Source organism: Scleropages formosus, chromosome 16, assembly GCF_900964775.1.
Source record: "Scleropages formosus chromosome 16, fSclFor1.1, whole genome shotgun sequence".
NCBI lineage: Eukaryota > Metazoa > Chordata > Actinopteri > Osteoglossiformes > Osteoglossidae > Scleropages > Scleropages formosus.
In genome coordinates, this window is record NC_041821.1 from 1,479,119 (window position 1) to 1,504,797 (window position 25,679).

At 44.6% G+C, this 25,679-nt stretch overlaps 3 protein-coding genes and 1 long non-coding RNA gene across 4 annotated transcripts; all 4 read right to left on the reverse strand.

Moving 5' to 3' along the window:
* Window positions 1-5,194: 5,194 nt before the first annotated feature.
* Window positions 5,195-5,779, reverse strand: LOC114912446 (salivary glue protein Sgs-3-like; the record flags this gene model as incomplete). Its single annotated transcript, XM_029259278.1, has 1 exon — window positions 5,195-5,779. A coding segment is annotated over one exon (585 nt), but the record flags the coding sequence as incomplete, so codon positions are not given.
* Window positions 5,780-6,985: 1,206 nt separating this feature from the next.
* LOC114912409 (mucin-2-like) lies at window positions 6,986-8,398 on the reverse strand (the record flags this gene model as incomplete). Its single annotated transcript, XM_029259034.1, has 1 exon — window positions 6,986-8,398. A coding segment is annotated over one exon (1,413 nt), but the record flags the coding sequence as incomplete, so codon positions are not given.
* A 1,530-nt stretch (window positions 8,399-9,928) lies between these two features.
* Window positions 9,929-10,471, reverse strand: LOC114912411 (salivary glue protein Sgs-3-like; the record flags this gene model as incomplete). Its single annotated transcript, XM_029259048.1, has 1 exon — window positions 9,929-10,471. A coding segment is annotated over one exon (543 nt), but the record flags the coding sequence as incomplete, so codon positions are not given.
* A 1,876-nt stretch (window positions 10,472-12,347) lies between these two features.
* On the reverse strand, window positions 12,348-13,100 carry LOC114912415 (uncharacterized). Its single transcript, XR_003798264.1, has 3 exons — window positions 13,050-13,100; window positions 12,740-12,879; window positions 12,348-12,408 (listed from the first exon to the last, which is right to left on the reverse strand). It is a non-coding gene; the product is annotated as an uncharacterized LOC114912415 (long non-coding RNA).
* Window positions 13,101-25,679: the final 12,579 nt, after the last annotated feature.

Here is a 25,679-nt window from a genome sequence, read left to right on the forward strand (position 1 = left end):
AGCTGTGGTCGTTGTGTCAGCAACTGTGGTCGTTGTTTCAGCAGCTGTGGTCGTTGTGTCCGCAACTGTGGTCGTTGTTTCAGCAGCTGTGGTTGTGGCCGCAGCTGTGGTCGTTGTGTCAGCAGCTGTGGTCGTTGTGTCAGAAACTGTGGTCGTTGTCTCCGCAGCTGTGGTCGTTGTTTCAGCAGCTGTTGTCGTTGTGTCGGCAGCTGTTGTCGTTGTGTCGGCAGCTGTGGTCGTTGTGTCGGCAGCTGTGGTCGTTGTGTCGGCAGCTGTGGTCGTTGTGTCCGCAACTGTGCTCGTTGTTTCAGCAGCTGTGGTCGTTGTTTTGAGAGCTGTGGTCGTTGTGTCGGCAGCTGTGGTTGTGGCAGCAGCTGTGGTCGTTGTGTCAGCAACTGTGGTCGTTGTTTCAGCAGCTGTGGTCGTTGTGTCCGCAACTGTGGTCGTTGTTTCAGCAGCTGTGGTTGTGGCAGCAGCTGTGGTCGTTGTGTCAGCAGCTACTGTTGTTGTGTCAGCAGCTGTGGTCATTGTTTCGGCAGCTGTGGTCGTTGTTTCGGCCGCTGTCGTCGTTGTGTCCGCAGCTGTGGTCGTTGTTTCAGCAGCTGTGGTCGTTGTGTCCGCAACTGTGCTCGTTGTTTCAGCAGCTGTGGTTGTGGCAGCAGCTGTGGTCGTTGTGTCAGCAGCTACTGTTGTTGTGTCAGCAGCTGTGGTCGTTGTTTCGGCAGCTGTGGTCGTTGTGTCAGCAGCTGTGGTCGTTGTTTCGGCCGCTGTCGTCGTTGTGTCCGCAGCTGTGGTCGTTGTTTCAGCAGCTGTGGTTGTTGTGTCAGCTACTGTGGTCGTTGTTTCGGCAGCTGTGGTCGTTGTTTCGGCAGCTGTGCTCGTTGTGTCCGCAGCTGTGCTCGTTGTTTCAGCAGCTGTGGTTGTTGTTTCGGCAGCTGTGGTTGTTGTGTCACCTACTGTGGTCGTTGTTTCGGCCGCTGTGGTCGTTGTGTCAGCAACTGTGGTCGTTGTGTCGGCAGCTGTGGTCGTTGTGTCCGCAGCTGTGGTCATTGTTTCGGCAGCTGTGGTTGTTGTGTCACCTACTGTGGTCGTTGTTTCGGCCGCTGTGGTCGTTGTGTCCGCAACTGTGGCCGTTGTTTCAGCAGCTGTGGTCGTTGTGTCCGCAGCTGTGGTCGTTGTTTCAGCAGCTGTCGTCGTTGTGTCGGCAGCTATGGTTGTTTTTTCGGCTGCTGTCGTCGTTGTGTCCGCAGCTGTGGTCGTTGTGTCCGCAACTGTCGTCGTTGTTTCAGCAGCTGTGGTTGTTGTGGCAGCAGCTGTGGTCGTTGTGTCAGCAGCTACTGTTGTTGTGTCCGCAGCTGTGGTCGTTGTGTCGGCAGCTGTGGTCGTTGCTTCGGCCGCTGTCGTCGTTGTGTCCGCAGATGTGGTTGTTGTGTCACCTACTGTGGTCGTTGTTTCAGCAGCTGTCGTCGTTGTGGCAGCAACTGTGGTCGTTGTTTCGGCCACTGTCGTCGTTGTGTCCGCAGCTGTGGTCGTTGTGTCGGCAGCTGTGGTCGTTGTTTCAGCAGCTGTGGTCGTTGTGTCGGCAGCTGTGGTTGTTGTGTCACCTACTGTGGTCGTTGTTTCAGCAGCTGTGGTCGTTGTGTCAGCAGCTGTGGTCGTTGTTTCAGCAGCTGTGGTCGTTGTGTCCGCAGCTGTGGTTGTTGTGTCACCTACTGTGGTCGTTGTTTCGGCACCTGTCGTCGTTGTGTCAGCAGCTGTGGTCGTTGTTTCAGCAGCTGTGCTCGTTGTTTCAGCAGCTGTGGTCGTTGTGTCAGCACCTGTGGTTGTTGTGTCACCTACTGTGGTCGTTGTTTCAGCAGCTGTGGTCGTTGTGTCAGCAGCTGTGGTCGTTGTGTCAGCAGCTATGGTCGTTCTGTCGGCAGCTGTGGTCGTTGTCTCAGCTACTGTGGTCGTTGTTTCGGCAGCTGTGGTCGTTGTGTCAGCGACTGTGCTCGTTGTTTCGGCCGCTGTCGTCGTTGTGTCCGCAGCTGTGGTCGTTGTGTCAGCAGCTACTGTTGTTGTGTCCGCAGCTGTGGTCGTTGTGTCGGCACCTGTCGTCGTTGTGTCGACAACTGTGGTCGTTGTGTCCGCAACTGTGGTCGTTGTGTCAGCGACTGTGGTCGTTGTTTCGGCCGCTGTCGTCGTTGTGTCCGCAGCTGTGGTCGTTGTGTCGGCAGCTGTGGTCGTTGTTTCGGCAGCTGTGGTTGTTGTGTCACCTACTGTGGTCGTTGTTTCGGCACCTGTCGTCGTTGTGTCCGCAACTGTGGTCGTTGTTTCAGCAGCTGTGGTCGATGTGTCAGCGACTGTGGTCGTTGTTTCGGCAACTGTGGTCGTTGTGTCAGCAACTGTGGCCGTTGTTTCAGCAGCTGTGGTCGTTGTGTCCGCAGCTGTGGTTGTTGTTTCAGCAGCTGTGGTCGTTGTGTCGGCAGCTGTGGTTGTTGTGTCACCTACTGTGGTCGTTGTTTCGGCACCTGTCGTTGTTGTGTCAGCAGCTGTGGTCGTTGTTTCAGCAGCTGTGCTCGTTGTTTCAGCAGCTGTGGTCGTTCTGTCGGCAGCTGTGGTCGTTGTCTCAGCTACTGTGGTCGTTGTTTCGGCAGCTGTGGTCGTTGTGTCAGCGACTGTGCTCGTTGTTTCGGCCGCTGTCGTCGTTGTGTCCGCAGCTGTGGTCGTTGTGTCAGCAGCTACTGTTGTTGTGTCCGCAGCTGTGGTCGTTGTGTCGGCACCTGTCGTCGTTGTGTCGACAACTGTGGTCGTTGTGTCCGCAACTGTGGTCGTTGTGTCAGCGACTGTGGTCGTTGTTTCGGCCGCTGTCGTCGTTGTGTCCGCAGCTGTGGTCGTTGTGTCGGCAGCTGTGGTCGTTGTTTCGGCAGCTGTGGTTGTTGTGTCAGCAGCTGTGGTCGTTGTTTCGGCACCTGTCGTCGTTGTGTCCGCAACTGTGGCCGTTGTTTCAGCAGCTGTGGTCGTTGTGTCCGCAGCTGTGGTTGTTGTTTCAGCAGCTGTGGTCGTTGTGTCGGCAGCTGTGGTTGTTGTGTCACCTACTGTGGTCGTTGTTTCAGCAGCTGTGGTCGTTGTGTCAGCAACTGTGGTCGTTGTTTCGGCACCTGTCGTCGTTGTGTCAGCAGCTGTGGTCGTTGTTTCAGCAGCTGTGCTCGTTGTTTCAGCAGCTGTGGTCGTTGTGTCGGCACCTGTGGTTGTTGTGTCACCTACTGTGGTCGTTGTTTCAGCAGCTGTGGTCGTTGTGTCAGCAACTGTGGTCGTTGTTTCGGCCGCTGTCGTCGTTGTGTCCGCAGCTGTGGTCGTTGTGTCGGCAGCTGTGGTCGTTGTGTCGACAACTGTGGTCATTGTTTCGGCCGCTGTGGTTGTTGTGTCAGCAACTGTGGCCATTGTTTCAGCAGCTGTGGTCGTTGTGTCCGCAGCTGTGCTCGTTGTTTCAGCAGCTGTGGTCGTTGTGTCGGCACCTGTCGTCGTTGTGTCCGCAGCTGCGGCCGTTGTTTCCGCAGCTGTGGTCGTTGTGTCAGCAACTGTGGTCGTTGTTTCCGCAGCTGTGGTCGTTGTGTCCACAGCTGTGCTCGTTGTTTCAGCAGCTGTGGTCGTTGTGTCGGCAGCTGTGGTCGTTGTGTAAGCAGCTGTGGTCGTTGTTTCAGCAGCTGTGGTCGTTGCTTCGGCCGCTGTCGTCGTTGTGTCCGCAGATGTGGTCGTTGTGTCCGCAGCTGTGGCCGTTGTTTCCGCAGCTGTGCTCGTTGTTTCAGCAACTGTGGTCGTTGTTTCGGCAGCTGTGGTCGTTGTGTCAGTGACTGTGGTCGTCGTGTCGGCAACTGTGATCGTTGTTTCGGCCGCTGTGGTCGTTGTGTCCGCAGCTGTGGTCGTTGTGTCCGCAGCTGTGGTCGTTGTGTCGGCAGCTGTGGTCGTTGCGTCGGTCGTTGTTTCGGCAGCTGTGGTCGTTGTGTCGACAGCTGTGGTCGTTGTCGCTGTTGTTGTACTCTCAGCACACGTTTGTATTTCAGCTTTTTCTGCCCCTAGTTTCTCCTGAGCACTTGCTGCTTTGAAAGATCAGAGGTTAAAATTGCTTTTATCTTTTACCTTTATATACAGAAATATTTAAATAATTAATGATGAATCAACAGGGATCTATTACTGACCCATATGGAATGTCACATTATTGATATCCAGGTATGTTTTTGAGGACGCGATGGCTTTCCTTAATGCGTATTCTGCATTTGGAATACAGGGAACTGCGTCCTGATTCTCAAAGAACAAGAGGACATCAGCATGTAGACACCTGTGACAGAACGTAGACAGAAAAAGAGTATGAAGATGTGAAAAGCAAATAAAATAATTATTCAATGAAAGAATTCAGAACCAAAAATGGAACCAAAACCCCAAAAAACATGGTCAGAACATTATTTTTACAAAATACCAGAAACACAACATGACCGGAGCAAAGGGCAGTTTCCTTACTGGATCTTAATGACTTGAGACTTGATGAATGTGACAGGGAACACCCAGGAGTACACTTTACTGACCTGTAACCACCACACCAAAAACAGTAAAATTAATTTTATTATTACTTTTTTCAATATTTTTAAAGCTGGACTGGATTAGGTTACAGCAAATATAGTGAAAGGTGATGTACCTCTGTGGTGATGTTCACTGAAAGAGAACTACGGTCATTGTATATGGATGGGAACAAGTCAAAGCTGAGGATCAAAGCATCTTGAATGACTGAGACTGGTGAAGTTGCATTTTTGGAAGTCATTTCATTTGTGATTGGAGATGTGGTCGTTTCAGGTGTGGTTGGAGTTGTGGTCGTTTCAGTTGTGGTTGTTTCAGTTGTGGTTGGAGTTGTGGTTGTTTCAGTTGTGGTCATTTCAGTTGTGGTTGGAGTTGTGGTTGTTTCAGTAGTTGTGGTCGTTTCAGTTGTGGCTGGAGTTGTGGTCGTTTCAGTTGTGGTCATTTCAGTTGTGGTTGGAGTTGTGGTCATTTCAGCTGCTGTCGTTTCAGTAGTGGTTGGAGTTGTGGTAGTTTCAGTTGTGGTTGTTTCAGTAGTTGTGGTCGTTTCAGTTGTGGTTGGAGTTGCGGTCGTTTCAGTAGTTCTGGATGTTTCAGTTGTCGTTTCAGTTGTGGTTGGAGTTGTGGTCGTTTCAGTTGTGGTTGTTTCAGTAGTTGTGGTTGGAGTTGTGGTCGTTTCAGTTGTGGTTGGAGTTGTGGTCGTTTCAGTATTTGTGGTTGGAGTTGTGGTCGTTTCATCTGTGGTTGTTTCAGTTGTGGTTGGAGTTGTGGTCGTTTCAGTAGTTGTGGTTGGAGTTGTGGTTGTTTCAGTTGTGGTTGGAGTTGTGGTTGTTTCAGTAGTTGTTGTTGGAGTTGTGGTTGTTTCAGTAGTTGTGGTTGGAGTTGTGGTTGTTTCAGTAGTTGTGGTTGGAGTTGTGGTTGTTTCAGTTGTGGTTGGATTTGTGGTCGTATCAGTTGTGGTCGTTTCAGTAGTTGTGGTTGGAGTTGTGGTTGTTTCAGTAGTTGTGGTTGGAGTTGTGGTTGTTTCAGTAATTGTGGATGTTTCAGTTGTCATTTCAGTTGTGGTTGGAGTTGTGGTTGTTTCAGTTGTGGTTGGAGTTGTGCTCGTTTCACTTGTGATTGGAGTTGTGGTCGTTTCAGTTGTGGTCGTTTCAGTTGTGGTTGGAGTTGTGGTTGTTTCAGTTGTGGTTGGAGTTGTGCTCGTTTCACTTGTGATTGGAGTTGTGGTCGTTTCAGTTGTGGTTGTTTCAGTTGTGGTTGGAGTTGTGGTTGTTTCAGTTGTGGTTGGAGTTGTGCTCGTTTCAGTTGTGGTTATTTCAGTAGTTGTGGTTGGAGTTGTAGTTGTTTCAGTAGTTGTGGCTGGAGTTGTGGTTGTTTCAGTTGTGGTTGGAGTTGTGGTCGTTTCAGTTGTGGTTGTTTCAGTAGTTGTGGTTGGAGTTGTGGTTGTTTCAGTAGTTGTTGTTGGAGTTGTGGTTGTTTCAGTAGTTGTGGTTGGAGTTGTGGTTGTTTCAGTTGTGGTTGTTTCAGTAGTTGTGGTTGGAGTTGTGGTTGTTTCAGTTGTGGTTGGAGTTGTGGTTGTTTCAGTAGTTGTGGTTGGAGTTGTGGTTGTTTCAGTTGTGGTTGGATTTGTGGTCGTATCAGTTGTGGTCGTTTCAGTTGTGGTTGGAGTTGTGGTCGTTTCAGTTGTGGTTGGAGTTGTGGTCGTTTCAGTTGTGGTTGTTTCAGTAGTTGTGGTTGGAGTTGCGGTCGTTTCAGTAGTTGTGGATGTTTCAGTTGTCATTTCAGTTGTGGTTGGAGTTGTGGTCGTTTCAGTTGTGGTTGGAGTTGTGGTCGTTTCAGTTGTGGTTGTTTCAGTTGTGGTTGGAGTTGTGGTTGTTTCAGTTGTGGTTGGAGTTGTGGTTGTTTCAGTTGTGGTTGGAGTTGTGCTCGTTTCACTTGTGATTGGAGTTGTGGTTGTTTCAGTAGTTGTGGTTGGAGTTGTGGTTGTTTCAGTAGTTGTGGATGTTTCAGTTGTCATTTCAGTTGTGGTTGGAGTTGTGGTTGTTTCAGTTGTGGTTGGAGTTGTGCTCGTTTCACTTGTGATTGGAGTTGTGGTCGTTTCAGTTGTGGTTATTTCAGTTGTGGTTGGAGTTGTGGTTGTTTCAGTTGTGGTTGGAGTTGTGCTCGTTTCACTTGTGATTGGAGTTGTGGTCGTTTCAGTTGTGGTTGTTTCAGTTGTGGTTGGAGTTGTGGTTGTTTCAGTTGTGGTTGGAGTTGTGCTCGTTTCACTTGTGATTGGAGTTGTGGTCGTTTCAGTTGTGGTTATTTCAGTAGTTGTGGTTGGAGTTGTAGTTGTTTCAGTAGTTGTGGTTGGAGTTGTGGTTGTTTCAGTTGTGGTTGGAGTTGTGGTTGTTTCAGTAGTTGTTGTTGGAGTTGTGGTTGTTTCAGTAGTTGTGGTTGGAGTTGTGGTTGTTTCAGTTGTGGTTGTTTCAGTAGTTGTGGTTGGAGTTGTGGTTGTTTCAGTTGTGGTTGGAGTTGTGGTTGTTTCAGTAGTTGTGGTTGGAGTTGTGGTTGTTTCACTAGTTGTGGTTGGAGTTGTGGTTGTTTCAGTAGTTGTGGTTGGAGTTGTGGTTGTTTCAGTAGTTGTGGATGTTTCAGTTGTCATTTCAGTTGTGGTTGGAGTTGTGGTCGCTTCAGTTGTGGTTGTTTCAGTAGTTGTGGTTGGAGTTGCGGTCGTTTCAGTAGTTGTGGATGTTTCAGTTGTCATTTCAGTTGTGGTTGGAGTTGTGGTCGTTTCAGTTGTGGTTGGAGTTGTGGTCGTTTCAGTTGTGGTTGTTTCAGTTGTGGTTGGAGTTGTCGTTGTTTCAGTTGTGGTTGGAGTTGTGCTCGTTTCACTTGTGATTGGAGTTGTGGTCGTTTCAGTTGTGGTTATTTCAGTAGTTGTGGTTGGAGTTGTGGTTGTTTCAGTAGTTGTGGTTGGAGTTGTGGTTGTTTCAGTAGTTGTGGATGTTTCAGTTGTCATTTCAGTTGTGGTTGGAGTTGTGGTTGTTTCAGTAGTTGTGGTTGGAGTTGTGGTTGTTTCAGTTGTGGTTGGAGTTGTGCTCGTTTCACTTGTGATTGGAGTTGTGGTCGTTTCAGTTGTGGTCGTTTCAGTTGTGGTTGGAGTTGTGGTTGTTTCAGTTGTGGTTGGAGTTGTAGTTGTTTCAGTAGTTGTGGTTGGAGTTGTGGTTGTTTCAGTTGTGGTTGGAGTTGTGGTCGTTTCAGTTGTGGTTGTTTCAGTGGTTGTGGTTGGAGTTGTGGTTGGAGTTGTGGTTGTTTCAGTTGTGGTTGTTTCAGTAGTTGTGGTTGGAGTTGTGGTTGTTTCAGTTGTGGTTGGAGTTGTGGTTGTTTCAGTTGTGGTTGGAGTTGTGGTCGTTTCAGTTGTGGTTGTTTCAGTGGTTGTGGTTGGAGTTGTGGTTGGAGTTGTGGTTGTTTCAGTTGTGGTTGTTTCAGTAGTTGTGGTTGGAGTTGTGGTTGTTTCAGTTGTGGTTGGAGTTGTGGTTGTTTCAGTAGTTGTGGTTGGAGTTGTGGTTGTTTCACTAGTTGTGGTTGGAGTTGTGGTTGTTTCAGTTGTGGTTGGATTTGTGGTCGTATCAGTTGTGGTTGGAGTTGTGGTCGTTTCAGTTGTGGTTGTTTCAGTAGTTGTGGTTGGTGTTGCGGTCGTTTCAGTAGTTGTGGTTGTTTCAGTTGTGGTTGGAGTTGTGGTCGTTTCAGTTGTGATTGGAGTTGTGGTCGTTTCAGTTGTGGTTGTTTCAGTAGTTGTGGTCGTTTCAGTTGTGGTTGGAGTTGCGGTCGTTTCAGTAGTTGTGGATGTTTCAGTTGTCATTTCAGTTGTGGTTGGAGTTGTGGTCGTTTCAGTTGTGATTGGAGTTGTGGTTTTTTCAGCTGTGCTCGTTTCCGTTGTGGTAGGAGTTGTCGTTGTTTCAGTTGTGGTTGTATCAGTAGTTGTTGGAGTTGTGGTCGTTTCAGTTGTGGCTGGAGTTGTGGTTGTTTCAGTTGTGGTTGGAGTTGTGGTTGGAGTTGTGGTCGTTTCAGTTGTGGTTGGAGTTGTGGTCGTTTCAGTTGTGGTTGTGGTTGGAGTTGTGGTTGTTTCAGTTGTGGTTGGAGTTGTGGTCGTTTCAGTTGTTGCTGGAGTTGTGGTTGTTACAGTAGTTGTGGTTGGAGTTGTGGTTGTTTCAGTAGTTGTGGTTGGAGTTGTGGTTGTTTCAGTTGTGGTTGTTTCAGAAGTTGTGGTTGGAGTTGTGGTTGTTTCAGTTGTGGATGGAGTTATGGTCGTTTCAGTTGTGGTTGTTTCAGTAGTTGTGGTTGGAGTTGTGGTTGTTTCAGTTGTGGTTGGAATTGTGGTTGTTTCAGTAGTTGTGGTTGGAGTTGTGGTTGGAATTGTGGTTGTTTCAGTAGTTGTGGTTGGAGTTGTGGTTGTTTCAGTTGTGGCTGGAGTTGTGGTCGTTTCAGTAATTGTGGTTGGAGTTGTGGTCGTATCAGTTGTGGTCGTTTCAGTAGTTGTGGTTGGAGTTGTGGTTGGAGTTGTGGTCGTTTCAGTTGTGGCTGTTTCAGTTGTGGTTGGAGTTGTGGTCGTTTCAGTTGTGGTTAGAGTTGTGGTCGTTTCGGTTGTGGTTGTTTCAGTAGTTGTGGTTGGAGTTGTGGTTTTTTCAGCTGTGCTTGTTTCCGTTGTGGTTGGAGTTGTCGTTGTTTCAGTTGTGGCTGGAGTTGTGGTTGTTTCAGTTGTTGTTGGAGTTGTGGTTGGAGTTGTGGTCGTTTCAGTTGTGGTTGGAGTTGTGGTCGTTTCAGTTGTGGTTGTTTCAGTAGTTGTGGTTGGAGTTGTGGTTGTTTCAGTTGTGGTTGGAGTTGTGGATGTTTCAGTTGTGGTTGGAGTTGTGGTTGTTTCAGTTGTGGCTGGAGTTGTGGTTGTTACAGTAGTTGTTGTTGGAGTTGTGGTCGTTTCAGTTGTAGTTGGAGTTGTGGTCGTTTCAGTTGTGGTTGTTTCAGTTGTTGTGGTTGGAGTTGTGGTCGTTTCAGTTGTGGTTGGAGTTGTGGTTGGAGTTGTGGTTGTTTCAGTTGTGGTTGGAGTTGTGGTTGTTTCAGTAGTTGTGGATGGAGTTGTGGTTGTTTCAGTTGTGGATGGAGTTGTGGTCGTTTCAGTTGTGGATGGACTTGTGGTCGTTTCAGTTGTGGTTGTTTCAGTAGTTGTGGTTGGAGTTGTGGTTGTTTCAGTTGAGGTTGTTTCAGTAGTTGTGGTTGAAGTTGTGGTTTTTTCAGTAGTTGTGGTTGGAGCTGTGGTTGTTTCAGTAGTTGTGGTTGGAGTTGTGGTCGTTTCAGTTGTGGTTGGAGTTGTCGTCGTATCAGTTGTACTCGTTTCAGTAGTTGTGGTTGGAGTTGTGGTTGGAGTTGTGGTCATTTCAGTTGTGGCTGTTTCAGTTGTGGTTGGAGTTGTGGTCGTTTCAGTTGTGGTTGGAGTTGTGGTTGTTTCAGTTGTGGTTGGAGTTGTGGTTGTTACAGTAGTTGTTGTTGGAGTTGTGGTCGTTTCAGTTGTAGTTGGAGTTGTGGTTGTTTCAGTTGTTGTGGTTGGAGTTGTGGTCGTTTCAGTTGTGGTTGGAGTTGTGGTTGGAGTTGTGGTCGTTTCAGTTGTGGTTGTTTCAGTTGTGGTTGGAATTGTGGTTGTTTCAGTAGTTGTGGTTGGAATTGTGGTTGTTTCAGTAGTTGTGGTTGGAGTTGTGGCTGGAGTTGTGGTTGTTTCAGTTATGGTTGGAGTTGTGGTCGTTATAGTTGTGGTTGGAGTTGTGGTCGTTATAGTTGTGGTTGGAGTTGTGGTCGTTTCAGTTGTGGTTGGAGTTGTGGTCGTTTCAGTTGTGGTTGTTTCAGTAGTTGTGGTTGGAGTTTTGGTTGTTTCAGTGGTTGTGGTTGGAGTTGTGGTCGTTTCAGTTGTAGTTGGAGTTGTGGTCGTTTCAGTTGTGGTTGTTTCAGTTGTTGTGGTTGGAGTTGTGGTCGTTTCAGTTGTGGTTGTTTCAGTTGTTGTGGTTGGAGTTGTGGTCGTTTCAGTTGTGGTTGGAGTTGTGGTTGGAGTTGTGGTCGTTTCAGTTGTGGTTGAAGTTGTGGTTGTTTCAGTTGTGGATGGAGTTGTGGTTGTTTCAGTTGTGGTTGGAGCTGTGGTCGTTTCAGTTGTGGTTGGAGTTGAGGTCGTTTCAGTTGTGGCTGGAGTTGTGGTTGTTTCAGTTGTGGTTGGAGTTGTGGTTAGAGTTGTGGTCGTTTCAGTTGTGGTTGGAGTTGTGGTCGTTTCAGTAGTGGTTGGAGTTGTGGTCGTTTCAGTTGTTACTGGAGTTGTGGTTGTTTCAGTTGTGGTTGGAGTTGTGGTTGTTACAGTAGTTGTTGTTGGAGTTGTGGTCGTTTCAGTTGTGGTTGGAGTTGTGGTCGTTTCAGTTGTAGTTGGAGTTGTGGTCGTTTCAGTTGTGGTTGTTTCAGTGGTTGTGGTTGGAGTTGTGGTCGTTTCAGTTGTGGTTGTTTCAGTGGTTGTGGTTGGAGTTGTGGTCGTTTCAGTTGTGGTTGGAGTTGTGGTTGGAGTTGTGGTCGTTTCAGCTGTGGTTGGAGTTGTGGTTGGAGTTGTGGTCGTTTCAGTTGTGGTTGGAATTGTGGTTGTTTCAGTAGTTGTGGTTGGAGTTGTGGTTGGCATGGTTGTCGTTTCAGTTGTGGTTGTTTCAGTTGTGGTTGGAGTTGTGGTCGTTTCAGTTGTGGTTGAAGTTGTGGTTGTTTCAGTTGTGGTTGTTTCAGTTGAGGTTGTTTCAGTAGTTGTGGTTGGAGTTGTGGTTTTTTCAGTAGTTGTGGTTGGAGCTGTGGTCGTTTCAGTTGTGGTTGGAGTTGTCGTCGTATCGGTTGTGGTCGTTTCGGTAGTTGTGGTTGGAGTTGTGGTTGGAGTTGTGGTCGTTTCAGTTGTGGTTGTTTCAGTAGTTGTGGTTGGAGTTGTGGTTTTTTCAGCTGTGCTCGTTTCCGTTGTGGTAGGAGTTGTCGTTGTTTCAGTTGTGGTTGTATCAGTAGTTCTTGGAGTTGTGGTTGTTTCAGTTGTGGTTGGAGTTGTGGTTGGAGTTGTGGTCGTTTCAGTTGTGGTTGGAGTTGTGGTCGTTTCAGTTGTGGCTGGAGTTGTGGTTGTTTCAGTTGTGGTTGGAGTTGTGGTTGTTACAGTAGTTGTTGAAGTTGTGGTTGTTTCAGTTGTGGATGGAGTTGTGGTCGTTTCAGTTGTGGTTGTCTCAGTAGTTGTGGTTGGAGTTGTGGTCGTTTCAGTTGTGGTTGGAGTTGTGGTCGTTTCAGTTGTGGTTGGAGTTGTGGTCGTTTCAGTTGTGGTTGTTTCAGTTGTGGTTGTTTCAGCTGTGGTTGGAGTTGTGGTTGAAGTTGTGGTCGTTTCAGTTGTGGTTGGAGTTGTGGTTGGAGTTGTGGTTGGAATTGTGGTTGTTTCAGTAGTTGTGGTTGGAGTTGTAGTTGGAGTTGTGGTCGTTTCAGTTGTGGTTGGAGTTGTGGTTGGAGTTGTGGTTGTTACAGTAGTTGTGGTTGGAGTTGTGGTCGTTTCAGTTGTGGTTGTTTCAGTAGTTGTGGTTGGAGTTGTGGTCGTTTCAGTTGTGGTTGTTTCAGTAGTTGTGGTTGGAGTTGTGGTTGTTTCAGTAGTTGTGGTTGGAGTTGTGGTTGGAGTTGTGGTTGTTTCAGTTGTGGTCATTTCAGTTGTGGTTGTTTCAGTAGTTGTTGTTGGAGTTGTGGTCGTAGTTGTGGTTGTTGTTGTTTCAGTTGTGGTCGGAGTTGTGGTTGGCGTTGTGGTCGGAGTTGTGGGTGTTGCAGTTGTTGTAGTTGTGGTTGGCAGTTCCTCTGCATGAACAAAAGAAATCAGTTCTGTTACTTTTTCCAGTCTCAGTGGGAAGCACTGACATTCAGTGCATTTTCTGCAACTTTTTCCTGTTTTTCCTCCAGTCAGCTGATTTCATCAAGCTAATAATATTGTACATTCGAGCTGCTGAACTTACAAATGCCCTCAAAAGGAATACATTAGAAAATGTTAAATGATGTAGAAAAGAACTTTCAGAACAGTGTTTCCTACATTTCTGAGATCACAGATCCCACTCTGAGGAGTGTTACACAGAAGCCTGTAAAATGTACTGGAGAGAATGCCAACGGGCTGCAACCAAACACGGTCACTCACCGACAGTAATGGTGGTCAGCTTAATGGCCACAGTGATCAAATTATTTACGATAGCTTGTTTCATCACCGTCAACACTTTAGCGGGCGTGGGCATCGTCAATACATTCTTGAAGTCCAGCTGCAGCTGCACCACTTGGTTCCTGGTCCAGAGGGAATGAACAGTGTGGGATTCAAGCACAAAAGCACCTGTGACAGGAGATGGCCTCGCTCCATTGTGCCTCGCATTTATATCGCCACATGGGGGGAGGTGAGGATTTTCAGATGTCCACATGTGTCACCGGGAGTATAAATTATTTCATAAATGACTTACGTAATCCCTGATAATTCACAGCTGATGAATTTCCCTGAAAACGTTGTTTTGTACACACTGGTCACCTGGTAAAAATAATAAAATCATATATGTAAATGTGAGTGATACAAGACACGTGTTTTTAGCAAAGATGTTCAAGAAATATAATTTGTGCAGGTTTATCACAGAGTTTAAGGACTAAGAAAAGGTTTTGTAACACTTCTTGCTCTCAGACGATATTTTTACCGCATATCAAGACACCTGGCTTTTGATCTCATCTGTTGTGGTCAACATGTACAGTAATGTGCTTTATTAAAATCTTCCCAGAGTATATTTCTTATGCATTATGCATATTTGTCTGTTTATTCGGTACATCCAGGAGGTTACCCATGTTCTCATCATTTCCCTACTTACTGTCATTGTGACACCTTGTCATACTTTTGCAGTTATTGTTGCAGTTTTTTGCAGCAATAATGACTTAGCAGTGTTTTACAGTATATGGCACTCTTTTTAAATGTACAGGGTTTTGTGTAGTAATTTACATTTATTATTCATCTGACACTACAGTGTTAGTCTATGTACAGCTGTTTACTCTTTTGTACATCTGTACCAATTTAGAGTAAGTAAGTACCTTGCTCAAGGGTACTACAGCTGGAGGTGGGATTCAAACCTGTGACCTTTGGGTCCAAAGGCAGCAGTTCTAGCCACTAACCCAGCGTATAAGGCTGGAGGGAGAGGGGACACACCAATGACGGGACACCAGTCCATCACAAGGCACCCCAAGCGGGACTGGAACCCCAGACCCACCGGAGAGCAGGACCCGGTCCAACCCACTGCACCACTGCGCCCCCGAAATGAAAATATACCCATGAAAATAATTTAGCATCAAAATTTAAAACTTTTCTTGCTGTCTAAATAAATTAGCTACTTTCATGATATATGAAAAAGTTTGCATAAATTTCATCAAGTTAACTCTATAAATTTGTTAGTCACCCAGATTAAAGTGTGTAACTGCCGCCTCCAAAGTGCATGTGAATGAAATTTTACAGTTTGTGCCTTGAGTTTTTGCTTTCCTGTCACTTTGCACATATATGTTTTGCATTTATGTAACATTTTTTTTTTTTTTTCCAGAACCGCTAGTCCCATACGGGGTCGCGGGGAGCCGGAGCCTACCCGGTAACACAGGGTGTAAGGCTGGAGGGGGAGGGGACACACCCAGGACGGGACGCCAGTCCGTCGCAAGGCACCCCAAGCGGGACACGAACCCCAGACCCACCAGAGAGCAGGACTGTGGTCCAACCCACTGCGCTACTGCACCCCCCGTTTATGTAACATTCATTATAAAATTTAAAATGAGGAACACTGACGCTCTTAGGAAAGTACTTCTGTGATTTAGTGTCATGTAGTGGTTTAGGGCGGTACGGTGGCACAATGAGTAGCGCTGTTGTCTCACAGCGCTGGGGTGGTGTGAGAGGACATGGATTTGATCCCCGCTCAGTTTCTGTGGAGTTTGCACATTCTCTCTGTGTCTGTGTGGGTTTCCTCCCACAGTCCAAAGACAAGCTTTTCAGGTTCCCCCATAGTGTGTGAATGACAGAGAGAGAGAGTGTGTGTGTTCCACTGATGTATGGATGAGTGACCCGTTGTAAGTAGTGTATCTAGCAGTGTAAGTCACCACTGTGAATAAGGTGTGTGGGCTGATAGTAACACTACATAGAGTTCATTGGAAGTCACTTTGGGGAATAGCGTCTGCAAAATATGGAAATGTGGTGTATTCACCCCCCCTTCCTGCTCCAACATGGGTTAAACTCCTGCTTCTCTTGTCATAACTTGTCTAACTGAAAAGTGACGGGGAGGGCAAATGGGGGTGAGTGGGCTTACCTGACTGACAATCTGTTGCGCTACGTCGGCTGTTGGGGCCACAGTAATTTTAAATTGCATTGACATGTAGCCCTTTGTTGGCGTTTGACCGTTTGCTGAGCTTGGGCCCATGATGGCAATAATCGCACACACACCTGTTAAGAGACATGAATGTAAATGAACATGTAGAGGAGGTGCAACGAGGGACGAGCCCAAGCATCATGGAGAGCCTTCGATTCCGGGATTATCACTCACTTCCCTTTCGGTTTGCAGGACAGTTTTAACACAGCTTTTGGGTTTTTGGTTTTGCCTGGTGGTTGATAAGCTTTGCAGGGGTCACGTACCCCTGTTTAAGTTCCCCATGTTTTTTTTACCAAGGCATATTTTTGTTGAAGTCCCAGTGCCTCACTCTCACTGCCTGTGGCTTACACATCCAAATATATTTTTTGGCAAAATATTCTTTTTCCAGAAGTATCCTGGAAATTTCTCTTTTACCCTTCTCTAGAAACCTTCTCAAAAACCATCCTGCCACATGTGTTTTGGCCAACTATGGAATTTTGCTTTGAATTTATTCAGTTGCTTTACCTGCTAGCCAGACAAGTGAGGCTCTCCAACTGACATCCATGTTGTAATCTGAAAGACAAACATGACATTTATTTTCAGTTTGAGATTAGATGAGAGAGTCACTGTCCTTCAATTGTAATAGCAGTGCATACCCCACCTCTTTTCTCAGCCCCACCCCTTTCTTGGCCACACCCACTTTCATCTACCCCTGTTTCATAGCATGTCCCCTTTCTCAGTCACCATCAGGTGTTACTCCTCACACCTTTTGTGTGTCTGGAATTCTCTGCTGTACTACATGTTCTTACTTTCTGCACTACACACACATTTTCTGAACCACTTGTCCCCTACAGGGTCACGGGGAACCAGAGCCTACCCAGCAACACAGGGCATAAGGCCAGAGGGGTAGGGGACACACCCAGGACAGGACACCAGTCCGCCACAAGGCACCCCAAGCAGGACTTGAACCCCAGACCCACTGGAGAGCAGGACCCGGTCCAACCCACTGCGCCACTGCACCCCAAGTGTGCAGTTTAGTGCAATAAATAAATCAGTCACATTTGGACTCGGCACAAACTTCATTCCAACCCGTCAGTCTAATTAATATGACTCCGCAAAAACTGCAATATCATTATATTCCATTTTAGGGCTCCAGCATTTTATTTCATGCCCTTTTTTCTTTGCCCTTCATAGTAGAAAATATATTTTAAACTGCCACTGAATACACCATGTTCATTTTATTCAGAATATGTAAAAAAGAAAAAGAAAATCATATTTTATTTTCTCCAAAGTGCACTATAAAATTGAAGCTTGTAATACTAACATACGTACTTATTAATATCCCTGCCTCTCCAGGTTTGCGCCCTGTGTTGCCGGGTTAGGGTCTGGTTTGTCACGACCCCGCTCAGACAGTGTGTGTGTGTGTGTGTGTGTGTGTGTGTGTGTGTGTGTGTGTGTGTGTGTGTGTGTGTGTGTGTGTATTTATTAATATTGTATGAAGGATTTTAAATGGATTTACTTAAAGTTGAAACATTTTACCTGGAAAATAAGGGTAAATAGTTCATAAGCTCCATTCATTTTTCTGCAGTTCTCAGGCAAAAGCACTGCACTTTGTGAGAATTAATTACATCCATAAAAGTGCTTAACTGAATTACAGTAAAATTAAGTCAAAAGTTTGAAGCTCATAAATCTGGACGATTGAACCGGGAAATCAAGCTATTAGCATTAATCTATAATGTCATTAATAGGTGTAAATTCACTTAAAAGTTTTTTTTTTTTTATATCAGGAATACCTTGGGGGGGCAACCACTGGCACTTGGACCCCCAGAGCTTTTTTTCTCCCTTAACTTTCAGTTACAAGTTTTTGCTTCCTTTCCTCCATGGCCCACAGACATACTTCAATAGCTTCAATACTTACATTGTTACTAGTTTTATATATTTTCATATATTGCCAACACACACACAATCAGAACTGCTTGTCCCAGACAGGGTGGCAGGGGACTGGAGCCTACCCGGTAACACAGGGCATAAGGCCAGAGGGGGAGGGGACACACCCAGGACAGGACACCAGTCCATCACAAGGCACCCCAAGCAGGACTCAAACCCCAGACCCACTGGAGAGCAGGACTGTGGTCCAACCCACTGCACCACCACACCCCTATATTGCCAACTCTTTGTTTATTTGCCTTCTCCCTTAGTTCAGCACTCTGTGTCACTGTGTGAGAAGAGCTCTCTATAAAAATTTATTGAACTGAATTGAAAAAAAGGACAAGCAGCTGATACAGATTCTTTTTCCCAGACATTGTTTAACAATGAACACAAGAAATAAAGTATTTAACACCCAGCATAGAGACACTGGTACAGATATTAGAAAAAATCACTGAGTCAAGTTTTGCTTTCTAGTAAATGAGGTTTAGGGGGTGCAGTGGCGGAGTGGGTTGGACCACAGTCCTGCTCTCCAGTGGGTCTGGGGTTTGAATCCCGCTTGGGGTGCCTTGCGGCGGACTGGCGTCCCGTCCTGGGTGTGTCCCCTTCCCCCTCCGGCCTTACGCCCTGTGTTACCGGGTAGGCTCCGGTTCCCTGTGACCCCGTCTAGGACAAGCGGTTCTGAAAATGTGTGTGTGTGTGTGTGTGTGTAAATGAGGTTTCTTCCAATTTCAAGAAGAGAATTCCTGATGTCAGGTGTGGCTCAGGCAGCAATTCTCAGATTCCAGACAGATTTGTTTTCGAACGCAACAGACTTGTTTTTTGTGATTCCGCTCATACATCTCAAACACGACAGGTGTTTCATTAAACGAAAGCATCCTCACGGCCGTTATTTGAATTTCTAAATGACTCTTTGGCTCATTGAATATTCATTTGCTGAAACAGGATGAGTAACACTTGAGCTCCAACTGAACCAAAGCAGTGAGTCTGTGGCAGGAGAATCTGCCAGGCCAAAGCTGAAGCTCCTGCCACTCCATAAGGGACCTAAGTCACCTGGTTCAGAGTATAAATGCTGCTGTAGGGACCACAAATCACCCAGAAGAGGCTGAGCAAAGAAGTCAAACTGACATTTCGGTTACTAACATGGAATCAATTGCAATATTCACCTGTATGGTATGTAAAGGTCTTCAAATTATTTCTGAATTGAAGATCAAAGTTGCAAACATTCTAAAAGTGCTCAAATGTTTATCTAAAATTGAAATAGCAGTGGATTTGTTTCTGCAACCTAGTTTGAATTTTAGTTCCACAATTTTCATGTTATTATCTACATTATAGCATTCTTCAGTGAAAGTGTTTGAAATAAATTTATCAGAAAAGAATCATGTGCTTTTTAGTGTGTATTTCTGGCTATTTTTCTTTTTAATTTTCTTTTTTTAAAAATTTCTCTATTTTGGGTTCTTTTGGCAGCCAAGTGATGCCATTCCTGTTTGTTTAAACTCCCATATTTTTACATAATTTTTATTTCGGTTTGAGTGACAAAAGATGAATTTCAAGGTCAAACGTTTTCAGGAGCTAAACTTTGTTATGGTGTTATGGTAATGCAGTTCATGAACTAATATGTCTAAGAGATAATATTGTTAACAGAATTTTACTAAGGTAATAATGTAATAAAGAAATAATTGATTATTGTGAAAGAACAACTTACCAGAAGGTCACACTCAGTATTTCTTGAAAGTCCTGAAAACTTCTTCAGGTGCCTTTAGATGCTGAGCTCGACTGAGTGCATCTGTATGGATGAGGATGTATTTAAACTGTAGCACCCCCCCCCCCCCCCCCCCCCGCCGATGTTCCTACCCACAGATATGTCAATGTGTTGACAACCTTCGTGACAAATTCTATTTCTTTTTTACATTGTTTTGACACCATGGCAATCATCATGAGAATTTTTGCCACTCCCTATACAATCAATATTCTTCATAATGAATACGCACATACAGTATGCAAAGAATGTTCACTCCAGTACAGCATTTAATTTTTTTTAAAAAATCTAGATTTTTTTAGATTTATTTATTTATTTTGTTTTGTTTTATTTTTTTATTTATTTATTTATCGTATATTCATAGAACTCTAGGGGGGTATCATGTTGAAGACAGTAATGTTCCTCTCATTCCTGGCAGGCTGTTGAGACAGTCAGAAAGACACAAACACAACGCAAAACTGTGTGGAAAATATGCAAAGAGACATTGTTCGGTTACACAGATAACTTTGACAAATTTCAGAATCAGAATCAGAACGAGCTTTATTGCCAAGTATGTTCACACATACAAGGAATTTGTCCTGGTGACAGAAACTTCCACAGCACAGACAGAATGACAGTGACAAGACAGGTGAGAAGATAGAGTATGTGAGCAAGGGATAAAAAATATTTAAAAATATAAAGTACCCAATATACAAAAATAGTCACTAGACATTGTATGTATGTACAGGTATGTTCTATACAAATGCAAGGGAGTGTGAGTAAGAGATATGATGTGATAAATAGTTATAAATATAAATAGTGTTGTGTATTGCACTGGTCTACTCTCTAGGGGGGGATTTAGGTGTTCACGAGGTAGATGGCCTGAGGAAAGAAACTTTTCTTGTGCCTGGCTCTCCTGGTGCTCAGTGCTCTGTAGCGCTGGCTGGATGGCAAAGGTTCGAAGAGGAAGTGGCCTGGATGCGAGGGGTCTAGAATGATTTTGCTAGCCCTTTTACTGACTCTGGACGAGTGCAGTTCTTGGAGAGCTGGGGGGGATGTTCATTAAATTCCAGAGTGTCCAGTAGCATAAACTGTAATCTTCTTCCACATTTATTGCTCTGACTTCTGTCAGCGTTGTCCATTGAAGTATCTAGGTGGCACAATGATAACACTTGGTCGAATCCCTCCAGTTATGAAAATGCTTACAATCAGTGAGTGTGTATTTTTCAGAAATATTAGGTTGTTTTTTTTATGCAGCAAATAATTGGAAATAAATGCAAATAACTGGCCTTTTTTTCTTCTGTACCTAAAAAGAACCATTTTTAAAATTTATAAGCATCTTTCCCTAAGGAAACCAGCATTACAGTACAGTGTTAGGTTTGTATACTAGGTTACTTAGAAATATTTCCCTGGTATATACTATTTGTGAGATTTATAACTTTAAAACTGGCAATAATGTTTTTTTTATCCTTCGCTTAAGGTTTAAAGGTAAGGGAAAGTAAAAATCTTTCTCTTGCAGGAAAACAATACACCAACTACTTCACCATCACTTGAAACTAAAAGTTCAAAGAATTATTTCTTCCTCTTGATGTCACACCTACCTTTATTCATTTAGCAGAGGCTTTTCTCAAAGTGACTTCAATTCAATTTATTTTTATAGAGTGCTCTTCTCACGTTGTGACATTTCCAATGAACACATGATGTTACCAGCCCACACCTTATTCGCCAGAGGTGATGTATACAGCTAGAAATACCACTAACAACGAGTCACCCATTCCTACAGCAATGGAACATGCTTTCTCTCTGTCTCACACACTATGGAGTCACCAATCAACCTGAACAGCATGTCTCTGGACTGTGGAAGGAAACCCACATAGACACAGGGAGAACATGCAAAGTCCATATAGGTTGAGCAGGGATCGAACCCTGGTCTTCTCAAACCACCACTACTCACTGTGCCCCTATAGCACCGTGAAGTTTGGGTCACATTTCTTTGCAGTATTAAATACTCTAAGTAATGGAGTGGTAAAGCAAAATGAATGATGTGATCTAGTGCATTTACCTATTTACCTTTTTACACCCTTCACAGATCAATGTATACAAACCTTGTGTTGGTGAGGAAAAACACTGAGTGCAAACATGTGCCTAATGCTGATTATCAGCATTTACAGGTTATGGTATGGTGAAGCTTGAGACATAAGGAGTGTATGACGTGACTGTCTTGATGACCTTCTGGATGGTGAGGGCATATATGTCTGAGGTTCAGGTATGATGTGCTGGAGGGGAACCATGACTGGCAACAGGATTATGTGGCACCTCAATAACATGTCTGCTCAGGTGGAGGCCCATGTGAGCAGAGCTGCAGTATCTTGTTGTGGAGATGCTTCTCAGGCAGTTTTTTCACAGCGAGATCCAATTAGAAATGGTTCAGCTTTACTGAGTGGACCAGAATGGCTCCATCAGATGCTGCACAGGTAGGAACAGTAAGATCCAATAAGTGTCAGTCTGGATTCCTGGGTGATGGAAAATGATTCCATTTGATGGTATTCAGAGACTGATACCAGATCTCTGCTGGACAGCGGTGTCTTCCTGCTGTGTAAAATGAAGATGTGGGAGAGTTAAAGCAACACTGCAAAGTGTTAATGTGGAAATGCAGAGACCAACTGAACTCTTTGAGTGTTGGTTTTAACTTTTGCTGTTCTCATGATAGCAAGAGGTTATGTGGTGGTGTAGGAAGTTAATTTTAAACTAGGTTGTAGTCTTATTTATTGGGCTGCGTTCTGCATTAATAAGGGGCACACCCATCTACTGAAATGCTGAAGAAATACAAAGGAGAAAGATACCATAAAGATTCCACTGTTTCATTGTAATAAGCATACTGATCTTTAGCTTTCATTATTTATTATGCGTGAAGGCCTACATCAGGCCTACATCTTTTGTTTTCAACATCTATTGAGCCTCTGTGCCTAAGGCAAATTACTTCATTAGTCTACTCAGAATTTTAGGCAGTCCAGTCAGACTAGATTGTGTTTTCTTTGTAGACATCTACAAAAACAAATCTAATGTCAGTGCATATTTCTATTGCTGAAATATATGATTAACGTGTTTCGCGATTAAGAGCTCAAACTGTTGTTTGACTCACTAATTAAAAACTTCAGAGAGATGGGTGAAATATTTTGCATTAGCATTCTGTAGCAGAAAAATACATCATGTAAATTTCCTTTCCCAGGATTTCTCATGGAATATAAAAATTCAGTACGCTCTTCATAGAGCAACAATTTTCTTTTCGGCGGGGGGGATTTTTTGAACTGACTGGAGTAGCAGAAGTAAAACGCAGCTGTGAAGAAAAATAGGATTTCTTGGAATTCTGTTCTTTTTGGAATGTGAAAATCATATTACATTCAAAAGGGATGTAGAACTTTACTGTGTAATCAATAAGAATGTAGAAGCAGCTTTTTTCCTCAATTAATATTTTTAATAAACAAGAGGTTCATTCTGGCAGCATGATGCCACAATGAGTGGTGCTGTCACCTCACAGGGCCTGGGCTGTTTGGGCATTGGTTCGAATCCAAGTCAGTCTGTATGGAGTTTGCATGTTCTCCCCTATGTCTGTGTGGGTTTCTTCCAAAACACACGTAGTTTACATGTATTCATTTATCGGACACTTTTCTCTAAAGGGATGTACAGCTCGTAGAAAATCCAATGTGTTCATTACATTAGGTGAAAGAAACATAGTGGCAGACGTGATTCTTAAGTACAGTTAGTTTGTCACTTTCTACCATATAAACCAATGTTCATCACACAAGTAGCTGCATAAAACTTTATTAGAATATGAACGATTCCTAATCACCTTCCTAGTAATTTTTTCTTTTCTTTCGGTTTTTTTGAGATACATATAAACGTTTACATTACATCAATGTCTCCACTTCCTCAGGGGTCTGAAGAAAGCCAGGATGTCCATTACAGTCCTCACCACTTTCTACAGGTGTTCTGTGGAGTCCGTCCTCAGAGGGTCTATTACATCCTGGGGTGGCAGCTGCTCCATACAGGACAAGAAAGCCCTACAGAGGGTGGTCAAAACAGCTCAGAAAATTGTCGGCACACAGCTACCAGCAGTCGAGGACACCTACACCACACGCTGCCTCAGAAAGACGATGCGCATCATGAGAGATCATAGTCACCCCTCACGGGCACTCTTCTCTTTTTTGCCATCTGGAAAGTGGCTCAGGACCACCAAGTGAGTAGAAGTAGACAAGCAAAGCTGTCTGGTTGGGGTGTAGCGGTTGCTCAAGTCTTGTAAATAGCTGGGAGCAGTTCTATTGATTTATTAGTGCATAAATTGTACTTTTGCGAAGATGTACGCCGCTTTGGAAATCTGCTAAACAAATAAATGTAAATGTAAATGATGCAATTGTAGGCAATAACCAGGGTCTTAAATTTCATCCGGGCAGCTGTAGGAAGCCAGTGCAGAGAAACAAGTAGAGGAGATACATACAAACACTTCGGCAAGTCAGACACAACTTGGGCAGTTAAGCCGGGCTGGTAACTTTAAAGTGTATGTCCGACTGGCTACCCTGCAATAGACTGGCAACCCTTCCAGGGTATAACCCCTCAGTCCTATGCTCACTGATTCCACAAAAAGCTCTGGACCTCCAAGCCCCTGAACATGAGAAGCAGTTATTGGAAGTGGATGGAAACAGTTAATTCAGTTCTTGTGTTAGTAGACCTACTAAGTTACTGGTAACAGCCTACTCACACACACACACACACACACACACACACACACACACACACACACACACATTTTCAGAACCGCTTGTCCCACACGGGGTCACGGGGAACCGGAGCCTACCCGGCAACACAGGGCGTAAGGCCGGAGGGGGAGGGGACACACCCAGGACGGGACGCCAGTCCGTCGCAAGGCACCCCAAGCGGGACTCGAACCCCAGACCCACCGGAGAGCAGGACTGTGGTCCAACCCACTGCGCCACCGCACCCCCTACTCACATACATATATGTTGAAATACTAACAATGGGGTAACTGCAACACTTTTTTTCCCAAAATGTGCAAGTCTGAATTTGGAGCACATTATAACTAAAATAAAATAAAAAAAATGTTAATTTCTCAGTTAATGCAAGGTGGTGTTTGTAGATAAAAGAGGAGGGAAGGAAATTTATTATAGGTATATTTATGTTGTTCAAAAGAAACATTCAAATGCATATTATGGGTGAAAGAATGTTGCTCAAAGAAATGTTTACATTGTTTTAATGCAAGTTCTTTTTAAGTAGCATTAATAGGTTCCCTTGAAGTGCTTATACTAATTCTTCCAATAAAAAGGGTGCAGTTCTGACAAGTATTGTTATTTGAACTGTAACTCTACTTATTTGGTCACAGAATTTATTGGCAGGTGCTTTTCTCCAAAGCAATTTAAAACAGAGAGAATACATTAAAAATTAAGTTGTATATACAGTATACAACAGAAGTGAGTACACACTGTGCAATATCACTTAAATGTCAAATGATCCAAAATTGGGGTGGCGCGGTGGCGCGGCAGGTTTGGCTGGTGCCCACTGTGTGGTTGGTTGGTTGGTTTTTAATTTTACATAAGAGCAAATACCCAACTGTTCACTTAGAAATAATGCAACTACTTTAAGTGATAGAATTTTGAATTATGGCATGGCATTGTCAAAAAACCACTTGTCCCAAGGGGGGTCATGGAAAAGAATTTTACATGTACATAGAATACATTCAGTGGCCACTTTATTAGGTACACATAGTGCCAGGTGGGACCCTCCTTCCCTCTAGAACAGCATGAATTCAACAACAAGCTGCTGAACACATTCCATGGGGTTCTTAGTCCATGCTGACTTCACAGTTTCAAACAGTTTCGGCCGATTTTTGAATTTGCAGTCTGCTAACATTACTTTCCCCTCCATCTCAACAACGCACTATTGCAACGATGTCAAACTCATTTCATACCCGAGTGCATAAAGGATTCATGGTGTCTGTTGTGGGCCAGTTATGTACATCATACTTGCACAACACCACAGACAATGACAATGACAAAATTAAATATTGTCTCCTAGTTAACCCATATGTTTAACTCTTGCACAGCTGCTACTAAAAGCTAAGCAATTTTGAAACAAAGAAAAATAAATCAAAAAAGCCTATCTTCAGCACCATGACATTTTTTACTTATATCTACAGGGCTTCTTGCCTCCTGACACCTGCTTCCACGTAGCTTGGACAACAGGCAAAGGTCAGAGCCAGAGATTGGGCTGTGGCAAGTTTTAGAATAGCAGTCAAACAAGCATGATTGGGTTGAGCGCAATACTGTAGCATCCAGGTTTGGCTGTGCAGCCAGTGTTATTAACAAAGGGCTCTGGGAAACATGACCAAATGTCCAGTCCAATGCCCAGACACACAAATCAGTCCTGCACAACTGTGCAGAGGTCAGTAACAGCAATACAACCAGGTGGTGTTGGTTACTACATGCTTGGTGATTGTTACTGCACTAAAACATGTCTATAACTCATAACTACAGACTTAAAGACACAATTAACATGAAGAAAACTCTTACATCATACATATACTGTATATTTCTAAGTTTGTGAATGTGGCAGCAGATACTCCAGTGAAAGAGTCATTGCCTCTGGACTCAGAGCCTGCTGCTTTCAATCTTGCCTCCTGCTGTAGTACCCTTGAGTAAGGTCCTTAACCTCAATCAGTTCAGTTGCTAAATTAGTGTAGTGTAAATTAAATGTACTTGGTACCACAGCAACATGAGCGAAAAGTGGATGATTGACTTAGTAGTTGTGTCCTTGGACTTGAGGCAATGTGCTCTGGACACCTGGGTGAAAAGAAAGGCACAGAGGGCCCCTGTGGCATCTGGTGGCTTAGGGTTAGAGCTCCAGCCTTTGGGCTCAACGGTCAGAGGTTTGAATCCCACCTTCAGCTATAATGCCCTTGAGCTAGGTGCTTATTCTGAATTATTCCAGGAAAGTTACCCAGTTGTATAAATGGGTAATTTTCTGTAAGAATTTGCTTTGGAGAAAAGTGTCAGGTA